This window comes from Hypanus sabinus, chromosome 1 (assembly GCF_030144855.1).
Source record: "Hypanus sabinus isolate sHypSab1 chromosome 1, sHypSab1.hap1, whole genome shotgun sequence".
NCBI classification, from domain to species: domain Eukaryota; kingdom Metazoa; phylum Chordata; class Chondrichthyes; order Myliobatiformes; family Dasyatidae; genus Hypanus; species Hypanus sabinus.
In genome coordinates this window covers 30,683,580-30,695,210 of record NC_082706.1, presented here as the reverse complement: position 1 = coordinate 30,695,210, position 11,631 = coordinate 30,683,580, and the positions used below count along the sequence as shown (strand labels likewise).

The following is an 11,631-nucleotide window of genomic DNA, read 5'->3' as shown; positions in this document are numbered from 1 at the left end:
ACTAGTCACTGTATTACTTTTTGTTAACCCATGTTTCACAGACAGAATTGCAAAGCTGTCCAGTCGTGTAAAAGGTGAAACAGCAAACAATTTCGCCTTTTTATTAATTTATTTTAATTTGTAATTGGGAAGGATTAATTGTTATCAATTATAATTAAAACAGGGAAACATGGACCACGACTGGTTGATGGGGAGAACAGATGCTCTGGTCGTGTGGAAGTCCTGCACGGAGACCAGTGGGGGACGATTTGTGATGTATACTTCAGCCTGGAAGATGCCGCCGTTGTCTGCGAACAACTCCAGTGCGGTGCAGTAAATGCATCTATCAGAAACTCTTACTTTGGCGAAGGAAACGGACCGATGTGGAAGGATGATTACGGTTGTCTGGGGAACGAGTCTAAAATAGCTGATTGCCCAGTCTCAGCCTGGGGTCAGATTAGGTGTTCAATTGGGAATGAAGCCAGTGTCATCTGCACTGGTGAGTCACAACAAAGTGTGGGTTTGAAACAAACTGCTCTTTAGTTGTAGTATAATCACAGCTGTGACGTTTTAACCAATTGAACAGATCGTCCGCTGAGTGGCGACCGTGCCCTACTGCGATATTGAAGAAGACAATGTCGTTCCTTGCTTTCCGACGATAGATCATAATACAATTTCCGTGATATTATAGATAGAACGAATTTGAACATGGAGTGAATAAATCGGGGTTTTGGAGAATAAAGCTTTGCAAAGAGAGAGGACGATATCAATTGATGTAGCTGGATAGTAGGTTTTGGCACGATGCAGAAGTCTGCAAGTATAGAGATATAACATTTGCGCAGAGACTACCGGCATTATAGATTTCCTTGACGAGGTGTTGAGAATGAATATGAAACGAACGTCCTCATTTAAGTTGGGCGAGTAGAACTTAAGCATTTGAAGACAGCACACACCCTTCGACCTACAATGTTTAGACCATATGACGGTAACACACCTGTGCAGAATTAGACTTTTTACATCATTGAGTCTGCTGCGCCATTCTGTCATGGCTGATCCCGGATCCCACTCAGGGCCATACGCCTGCCTTCTCAATAAGACCAACGACCATCAAACAATATTTTGCCGATATTTTAACCCATTCTAAGATCAATCTACTCATTTCCTACTGCGTAACGCTACATCGTTTTCTATCATCTTTGTGCCTTTTGAAGAGTTTCTGAAATGACCCTATCGTATTGGCCTCTATCAGATCCACCAACAGGCCGTTCCATGCATAATTTGCTCTCTGTAAATAATGTAACTCTACACCTGTGCAAACCGCTCCCTCCCAACACACCTTCCTCCAAATATCAGAAAATTATGCCTGTTTGTATCCGCCATTTAGACCCCGAAGTACTCAAACAGATTTTGTTGCTCCTAAATGGACCGGTGAAGATTACTGATATTGTTCCGATCCTGTGTAACACCTGGAATCTTAGTGTGTAAAGAAAACTTTGCAGTTATTAGCTGAAGATATATGGAGTACTTTGATTTGGTATTGTGCTTCACCGTGTTTTTTGATATTGTAGATGATCTGTGGACTTTGAGACTGAACGATGGGGGAAGCCGGTGCGATGGCCGAGTGGAAGTATATGATAATGGTAGATGGCATAGAGTGCAGGATCATCATTGGAGCATCAATGAAGCAAACGTTGTCTGTAGACAACTGCGTTGCGGCTCTGCGACATCCGCCTACAACTCTTCACGTTACCCGGAGAAAGAACGGCCCGTGTGGGTCACCGAAGTTCGATGTGAAGGAAGTGAGTCGCATCTCCGCAGTTGCAGACCGACCGTGTTAAATCGGTTTTCCTCTGACATTACAGGCGTCGGTGTCCTTTGTTCAGGTAAATATTATGACATTTCTGGCAATGGGAGTTTAAAAACAACTGTGACCTTTAATAATACATTGAGATATTCCTGTAATTGGCACCTGCAAAGAAGTTTTTGGCCACCTGACAAAGTCTGTGCAGACAGTCAACTCACCTGTTGAAGTCAGTCCATATGGTATTGCACCCCTCCCCCCAACAGTCACACAAAACTGCGCCCTTGGCCCTCACGATAGAGTCTACAGCTTCTCTGAATAACAGCGAAAATGGAAAATTAACCTAAAAGCCTGCACGACCAGGACAGTTGAATGAACATCGTAATACGCAGGAGAGCCACGTATTTCCAGCCAGATTATGCAAAATTTCAGCAGACTGTATATATTTAACTTGCTTCACTGGACGCACCAGATTCAGATGCCGCTTATCCGATCTTGCGCATTCGTTCACATTGGGTTATTTCCCAACTGACGGTGCCTGCAGTGCGAAGAAATGTGGGATTTTTTTTTCTTTATATCTGTTCCCTTGTCTGTAATCCGGCTTTGCAATAGAATTTCTACTAAGTTCATACGACTAAAATTACTACATATATACTTTTAAGAAGTCTTGTCTGTCGCATTGCTTTCAAGTAACGTCTTTTTATGTGTAGCCAAAATGATAGGAACAGCACGTTAAAATTTAAGGATGAAGTTGGGCATTTGAGGAAGCGAGTCATTCTCTGAAGGGGAGATTGCAAGTACGTGATTGGAGAAAGAAAGTTTTGTCAGCTTTGGAGTACTCCTGATGAATTATCTTTTGCTGCAAATTAACACTGCGGAGCTATCAGAGACAGGACAATTCATGTTAGAATTCACTGGGACATTTCAATTTGTGGCTAACATTTTAAATATTGAAACACCGTAAATCTCAGATATTTTAGCTGTACTAGGAAGTGTTCCCTATTCCAGACTGAGGAAAGGGGGATGTTTAATGAAAAAGTTACATGATATGGGCAAAGGGAAAAATTGCAGATAGTAAAATCAGGCTATTATATGAAGGGTGTTTTAAATCCGATGACCCGAACGAAGAGCAAACATATGCTGTGATACCATAAAGCAGGAGTTACCTGTGATCTGAGTTTGGGGATTAGATTATCAAACAAAGATTCAAACGCTACGCTAAATATGATAATTGTTTATTGAATAGTTGTCCATAGATCAGCCCGCTTATTACTCATGTGAGGTTTGATTATTTGTGTCTGTGTGCTCAAATAAGTGGTATGGTCTATTTATTTTTGCATCAGTGTGTATCGGCGGTAGTGTGGCGCATTCGTATTGTCGTATTACTCCTGAAACAAAATGATTTATGTGATTAATTTTGAAGGTGTCTCTGAAAGTCCAATTTTGATACAGTCCACTTAATGTGATTAGAGGCTTACTTACAGATGAATCATGTGTTAGTATTTTCGATGAAAACGAAGTATACCAGAAGACATTAAGGCCATAAGATATAGGAATAGATTTAGGCCACTTGGCCCTTCGAGTATGCTTCGCAATTTCATCATGGCTGACCCAGTTTTCCTCTCTGTCCCAGTCTCTTGCCTTCTCCCCGTAACAATTCATGACTTAACCCATCAAGAATCTATCAACTTGCGCCTTAAATATACATAAATACATATACCTGTTCTCCACGCACTGCTGTCTGTGGTATTGAAATCCACAGGTTCACCACCCTGTGGTCAAATCAACCCCTCCTCAACGTTCTAAAATTACGCCGATCTATTCTGAGACTGTACCTTCTGGTCTTAGACTTTCCCACCGTCGGAAACATTCTCTCCACGTCCACTCTCTAAAGGACTTTCACCTTTCGAAGTTTCAATGAGGTTACCACTCATTCTTTTGAATTCTGGTGATAGAGGCCCTGAGCCATCAATCATTCGTCTTATGACAAATCATTCGATCCTGGAGTAATTTTAAAATAGGTCCTTAAACCCTCTCCAGTTTCCTCACATCCTTTCTAGGATAAGGGCCCAATCCTGCTCACAATACTCCAAGTTCGGTCTCACCAGTGCTTTATAAATATTCTAAGTTTCATCCTTGCTTTGATGCTCTTCTTCTCTTCAAATGAATTCTAACATTGCATTTACCTTTCTTTTTTTTGAAAAATTTTTATTGCATTTTTAAGTATTTACAAAGTAATGTATGAAAAAAATGTATATAACCCTTACCCCCTCCCCCAACTGCCCTATAGAAAAAAAAGAGAAAGAAAGAAAAAAAAAGAAAGAAAGAAAGAATGCCTGGTTGTTGGAAGATCTCCACATGCTCCATGGTATTCGTAATAACTTTAATATGTATATTTATTTCTTTCCCCAAATAACCAATTGTTTCATCTTCAGAGAATCTATCTATTTAATCCTGTCTTTTGTAAATAAGGGCTCCAAATTTTCAGAAATGTTTCATATTTATCTCTTAAATTATAAGTATTTTTTTCTAATGGAATACAGCCATATATTTCTTTCTTCCAAGAGTCTATACTTAAATATGCATCCGATTTCCAAGTAACTGCAATAGCTTTTTGGCTACTGCCAGTGCAATTTTTATAAATTCTTTCTGATATTTGTTTAGTTTGAGTTTCGGTTTTATTCCTTCCATATCACCTAGTAAAAGTAATATTGGATTATGAGGAAATTGTGTTCCTGTAATTTGTTCCAGTAAAAGTCTTAAACTTGTCCAAAAAGGTTGAATTTTAGAGCAAGACCATGTCGAATGTAAAAAAGTACCAGTTTCCTGGTTACATCGGATACACTGATCCGATAAATTTGGATTTAATTTTTTTTATTTTTTTGTGGTGTAATATATAATTGATGTAGAAAATTATACTGCACTGATCTTATCCGAACATTTATTGTATTTGTCATACTATCAAGACATAGTCTTGACCAATTTGTTTCTTCAATTTTAATATTCAAATCACTTTCCCATTTTTGTCTTGACTTATGGACTCCTTGTATAATTGCCTGTCTTTGAATCAAATTAAACATGCAAGATATAATTTTTTTAATATTTCCTTTTTGAATTAAAATTTCTGTTTCATTAGATTTCGGCAATAACATTGTTTGACCTAATTTTTCTCTTAAATAAGCCCTTAATTGAAAGTAACAAAATAAAGTGTTATTTGATATTTTATATTTATTCTTTAATTGATCAAATGACATTAATATACCTCCTTCAAAACAATTCCCTATATATCTAATCCCTTTTTGAATCCAATTATATAAGTTGATTGCCCATTGTGAAAGGAATAAGTCTATTTTGAATTAAAGATCTCTTTGCTAATAAAGATTTTTTTGTCTCATGATCAACATTTTTCTTATTCCATAAGTCAATCAAATGTTTTAATATAGGAGATTCTTTATTTTGCCGTATCCATTTAGATTCCCTTTTGTATATAAAATCTTCTGGTACGTTTTCTCCTATTTTATCTAATTCTATTCTAATCCATGCCGGTTTAACTTTCACGAAAAAAGATGCAATAAATCTAAGTTGATTTGCTTTATAATAATTCTTAAAATTTGGAAGTTGTAATCCTCCTAGATCAAATTTCCATGTCAATTTTTCCAACGATATTCTTGACATCTTACCTTTCCAGAGAAATGTCCTCACATATTTGTTTAACTCTTGAAAAAACTTCTTGGGTAATTGTATTGGTAATGATTGAAATAAATATTGTAGTCTAGGGAATATATTCATTTTTATAGTATTTACTCTACCTACTAATGTTATTGGTAATGCCATCCATTTTTCAAGATCTTCCTGAATTTTTTTCAAAAGTGGTAAATAATTTAATTTGTATAAGTTTTTTATGTCATTATCAACTCTTATACCTAAATGTTTTATAACATTTGCTGGCCATCTAAATTGAGTTATTAATCGACATTGATTATAATCTCCTTTAGTAAGAGGTAAAGTTTCACTTTTATCCCAATTTATTTTATAACCCGATATTTTCCCATATTCTTCTAATCTATAATATAATTTGCGTAGTGAATGTAATGGATCTGTTAAATAAAGTAGAACATCATCAGCAAATAAGTTAATCTTGTATTCTTCCTGATTAACTCTGAAACCCTTAATATCTGGGTCCATTCTAATTAATTCAGCTAGTGGTTCTATTGCCAACACAAATAATGTAGGTGATAGCAACTTGCCTAGTTAATCTTGTTAACTGAAATGATGTTGAGTTGATCTGCATTTACCTTTCTCATCATAAACTGAACCTGAAGATTAACCTTCAGAGAATCTTTCGTGTACTCCCGTCCCGTTACACCTCAGTTCTTTTTATATTCTCTCCACTTAGAAAATCGTCAATCCTCTATTTTTTCTACCAAAAAGCATGAACATACACCCTGACATAAATGGGCTGAAGCTAAAAATGTATTTCCTGAAAAGTGATCTATGAACGAATGTTAAATTGGCAGGAAGAATCAGCTGCATAATGCAGGTTTTCTTCTTGCACAGCTACCCGAAGTAGTACACCACATACACGCAAGAGCAGTTTTATTTCCGTGCAGGAGACTGGATGTTTGAGGTGATGAAAGAACAACCCGAAATTTGGCACTTAACTGGCTTTTTATGCTAGTGCAGAGTTATTGTTGAATGCAACTTTGCTATTTATATTTGTCTTGCCTAGAGATACATTATTGTACCAATCAATGACGCGGAAATGAAACTAATTGAACAATGGCATTAAAAAATACTAATTATGCGCAACTGGTGTGAAGACATCACGTTAATCAATAATATCCAGTGTCGATCCATTGCTTAAGGGAGGCTATGAGAATAAATAAGCAAATGGTACGCTGCTGAGCCTGAATTAAGTCGTGCGTATATTACTAGAAGACTTTACAAGGAACCGGATATATAAGTATTTGAATAAGCAGTGTCGGATGAGAGAGAGAGAGAGGCAACATCGCTTCGTGCAAATCACGTCTTATCAATGTCTTATCTTGTCTCCTGTCTGACAGGATCCGTTGCTACGCATGAGACAGGATACATATCGAGATCGCGCCCGGCCTCAACGACCTATTGTTTGTTTACGGCATGGGAGTGCCGGGTCACATGCCCGCCAACCTCGTCCCGTTCGCCTTTCACTATTTCATCCACCTGAATTAGAACGAGAAGCCAGGCAAGGTTCTATGCCCGGCGATGCCGATGCAATTCTATGCAGAACAAGTCCGACAACAATAACGACAAAACCGGAACCAAGAGTGAGTCGGACTTTGAAGAAACTGTTGTTAAGATATTAAACAAAAGAGTTTCAGTTTGTGCAGAAACTTATAAGATTTACATGAAGGTTAGGAGGAAAGATGATGAAGAAAAGACAGAGAATCTTGTGTACATGGACTTTAGCAAGGTTTTTGACAAAGTTCTCTTGAGAGTTCGTCAAGATAGTTGATGGCTTCATTTTTTGCAATGAGGTCGTAGATTTGACATCGGTTTCTCGAGAGAAGCTGGAGTGTGAAAGTAGGCTGTTGCCTCTCCATCTGAAGGCCTGTGACTAGTGCAGTGCTGCATGGATCAGTGCTGGATCCAATGTTGTTTGTCATCTATACCAAAGACCTGGATGATAAAATAGCAGCCAATCTGCAAAATTACTCTTTGTAAATTAGTGCAAGTGAGGGAAGCTATCAAAACTTGCTGCGGAATCTTGAGTAACTGGAAAAAAAAAATGGCCTGAAATGGCAAACACGAGGAAATCTGCGGATGCTGGAAATTCAGACAACACACACAAAATGCTGGTGGAACGCAAAAGGCCAGGCAACATCTATAGGAAGAAGTGACATTTCGATCCGCGACACTTCAACAGAACTCACGAAGGGTTCCGGCCCGAAACGTCGACTGTACATCTTCCTACAGATGCTGCCTGGACTGCTGCGTTCCACCAGCATTTTGTGTGTGTTGGCTGAAATATGAGCCATGACTAGTCTGAGGCGTTGCAGTTTTGCAGAACAAACCATGATAGGTCTTACATAGTGAACTGCGGGGCAACGAGAAGTGGAGTAAAACTGAGTGATTTGGGAATACGGATCAGTAATTTCGTGAAAGTGGAGTTGGAGGTAATTAGGGTCTTAAAGAGAGATTTGGATTCATCGGGTTTCCTAAATCGAGTACTGAGCATAGGAGTTGTGATGTAATTTTGAAGTTGATTAAACATTTCCGAAAATTGAAAGTGCATTTATTGTCAAATTCTGTATACAGAAAACAAATCAGAGATTCGTCTTCACGCAGGAGTCATGGTATCTGAACCCAGGCTAATATAATTTCAGGTTTTTTTGTAATATAGATCGTTCATCACGGAGTTTAGATAAAGCATCCTGGAGTTCATATCATTCTCAGACTCGACGTCGTAGTAAGATGGTTCTGTTCAAACTCCAGTGTTTTGGATTAATATCTGAATAAGTGGATATTCAAAGTCCGACTGAGTCTGAGTTCCGTAGACGCCATTATTGCCGTTGGACTTCATCTGCAGAGCATCTCATTTATTCCTTCTATGCCGCCAATCCTCGGCCTGCTCCACCTTCTCCTTCAGGTGGAAGAAGTAATGGATGGCGAATTGGAACATATCTGCGAGAATGTGCCTCAGCATCTCCACGCGTAATACTGCAAAAGGTCAGTCAAGCCTGGCGGGATCTCAATATTCATCCTGGGTCATGGGCATCGACGGGCGCTGGAAGTGCAAAAGTGAAATGCGTCATGCCAAAGTTAATGACAATATAAGTGCAGGTAGATCAGTTCCTTAGTAAGTGCTGGCAAAGAGCCAAGTAGATCAGAAGTTGGCCCGACAGTAATTGGAATGCGATAGCAGGGGGCTTTTGATTCGAAGGTTAGTGTTTAGATACTCATTTCCTTACGATCTGGCCGCTTATCTTCCCACAGCCGTAGGAAGTGACCAAATCCTATAGAATGCAGGGAATCATTTCGAGGAGACGACTGCAGACAGTGAACATATCCGGGTTAAGTTGTGCAATTCATGCAGACCAGCATGGACAATGCTTGACATCGTGATTCATGTATGGTCCTGAATACAATGTTTTGGCCAAAGAAAACCCTGTCTGGCAAGTACTATGCCCGGCTTATTGTGGTAGGTCCGAATCTGGCGTGCGAGAGCCTATGACCAAAATAAACAAGTGACGGAGCTTCCACCTTTGCGTAAAAACTCAGAACCGCTCTGTATGAGATACCGAAGTCTTCGGGATTTTTGTGCTTTTTTTAGATTATATACGTGAGCATCTTCAGCTTTATACATTCGGTGATATCATTGCACAATTATTTTCCAAATTTTATTTCAGAAGAACTTTCAGAAATACAAACGAGGTGATTTGTTCAATTTTTAATGGAATGAATAATCTCACATGTTTCTGTTCAACAGGGCACTTGCAACTAAGGTTGTCTGGAAGTGATGACGCATGTGCTGGAAGACTGGAATTTTATTATAACGGATCCTGGGGAACAGTTTGCGATGACTCCTGGGATCTAGTTGATGCTAATGTTGTCTGTAGGCAACTGGGCTGTGGATACGCTTTGGAGGAAAAATATCTTGATTTCTGTGTACGAGGCACTGGAGAGGTTTGGTTGGATGAAGTGAGGTGTTCGGGTAATGAATCACATCTCTGGAAATGTCCTTCAGCTCTGTGGGGCCAGCATGACTGCAGCCATAAGGAAGATGTGATAGTAACGTGTTCCGGTAAGGGTACTTCTATTGCGCTGATCTACGGCAGTGCTTTATATGAATCTTCAGTTTTGAGATGTGGGAAACGTTTTATGGGACCCAGTAAGATTATTGTCAATGGACTTTCTGTGTAATATTTTCACTCTGCATATTGGAACTAAAATAATGAACATTTTGAGTGTGAGTAACTTCGTCACGAATGCAAAAGATGAAAGACAATCAAAAACCAAATGCATTAGAAGCTTGAGAAACAATGCGTTTGATCTTCTCCTAAATCCCATTTATTCTTCAAGTTTTGAGAGATAAGAAGATAGACAGGTGAATGCATAGTACAATGAAAACCCCACTGACAGCGTCGAAACGTGTTAATCAATGTGAGAGTTAGAACAACCAGATCGTCTTTTGACATGTTCTATTACCTGATGTGTTCATTATATTAAGATTTTGGGTTATTAACTCTAGTCCGACATATTTTATTTTTATTTTGATGTAGAGTGCTGTATTATACGTTTGAGGCCCAACGAAGTTAGTGCCCACTTAGCCACCAAAGTGCTTCCTGGAATCTGGAAAGAAAATGAGATTTTAAAGAGGATTAAAGCACTGTTTCTGAAGCTACTGTTGCATTTGAATTTTTCAAATATAGAACGGGACGGGGAAGAAGAGGCGAATAGGAACTGATCGGCAATATTAATAAATAAGGAACTAGAAGCTCATCTGAGCAATAGTTTTGTGAATTGAATGCAGATGCTGGTCATAGCCATCAAGCCGTTAACGGGACGAAATTGTAAACACGGACAATAAGATTTGCAAAATATATGGATTCGAAGAAGTGCAGGAGAATTTAGCTTACAGTTTGTGGACGGAGTCCTGTATACAGGGAAAAATATAGAAACATCTAAAGCACTTGTGTCCGAAAGTGACCTGGAATCTGACTGGTGGACTCTTAATAATGGACAGTTGATACAGGGAGGGGCAGATTCCTTCGAAAAACGGAAACACTGATCGTTACTTATAATCTTTTGAAGAGACCTTCATCGTTTATTTCCGTCAATTTACTTCCTTCAGCTCTCCAAACCGTCCTTAGCATACTCAGACAAAGATAAAACAAAACCTTGTTTTTCATCTTCTGCCAAAAGATTGCCCAGATCCTTCACAATTCCTGTGAAATCCAATACAATTCAGCCAACAGGTCGACATTTTCTCTGCACTACATTCCTCAATTCGTTAGAATACCACTTTATTTTATATCTAATTTGATTATCCTTCTACACGTTACCCTCCCTTTTGTATTTCGAGTGATTTTTATTTTTCATTCATTGTAGATATCTATCAAGTGCGCTTTTTCCTGTTTTAAGGTAACAACTTAAGTTTGTTGCTGTATGAAAACATTGCGACGACCTTTGCATTAACTGCTTTGTTTTCAGAACACAAAGATATGTGCCTGATGAACGGAGATCGGCGATGTGAAGGCAGAGTGGAAGTGCTGTACAATGGGACGTGGGGAACAATTTGTTCCGAGTCACTGAATGAAAATACCGCGAACTTGATCTGTAAACAAATGAAATGCGGACCCATGATATCTGTTAAATATAACTACCAGACATATGGAGAGGAATTTGGTCCAATATGGCTGGATCAAATAAAATGTTCTTCGTACGAGTCGACCATTTGGCAGTGTCATGCTGACCCGTGGGGGAAACACACCTGTGACCTTAGTGACTATGCCGGGATAGTTTGTGAAGGTAACAGAAGATATCCATTACGTGATGATTTGTATGTTAAACATAGATGGTAAAAATAAATAGGAATTATTTTTCTCTTCTCGCCAGAAACTAAAGTACCAGAGGGTTACTGCGGAATGGGCTGCGATTCACGAAAAATACCTGATACTCCCCGGTTAGCAGGTGAATTATGCTGTAAATTACAATATCAGTTTAAATTAGTTCTGAAGTTGTGATTAACACAATATAAATGTTTCCCGATTCCTTTCAGAATTAAGTTTGCGACTTTTTGGCGGCAACAGCAATTGTTCAGGAAGGTTGGAGATTTTTTCCAACAATACCTGGGGCACTGTATGTGATGA

General features: G+C 38.7%; 1 protein-coding gene across 1 annotated transcript; it reads left to right on the top strand.

Annotated features, from left to right (window-relative positions):
* The first annotated feature begins 1,658 nt into the window (after positions 1-1,658).
* LOC132397643 (scavenger receptor cysteine-rich type 1 protein M130-like) lies at positions 1,659-11,343 on the top strand. The gene is made up of 4 exons (XM_059976439.1): positions 1,659-1,676; positions 1,736-1,862; positions 9,249-9,563; positions 10,973-11,343. Exons 1-4 carry the CDS (start codon positions 1,659-1,661, stop codon positions 11,341-11,343), a joined length of 831 nt encoding a protein of 276 aa, XP_059832422.1.
* Positions 11,344-11,631: the final 288 nt, after the last annotated feature.

Coding starts and splice junctions, on each gene's coding strand:
- LOC132397643 (XM_059976439.1), top strand. Junction 1,863..9,248: donor CGTCGGTGTCCTTTGTTCAG/GTAAATATTATG, acceptor TCTGTTCAACAG/GGCACTTGCAACTAAGGTTG. Junction 9,564..10,972: donor TGTGATAGTAACGTGTTCCG/GTAAGGGTACTT, acceptor CTTTGTTTTCAG/AACACAAAGATATGTGCCTG.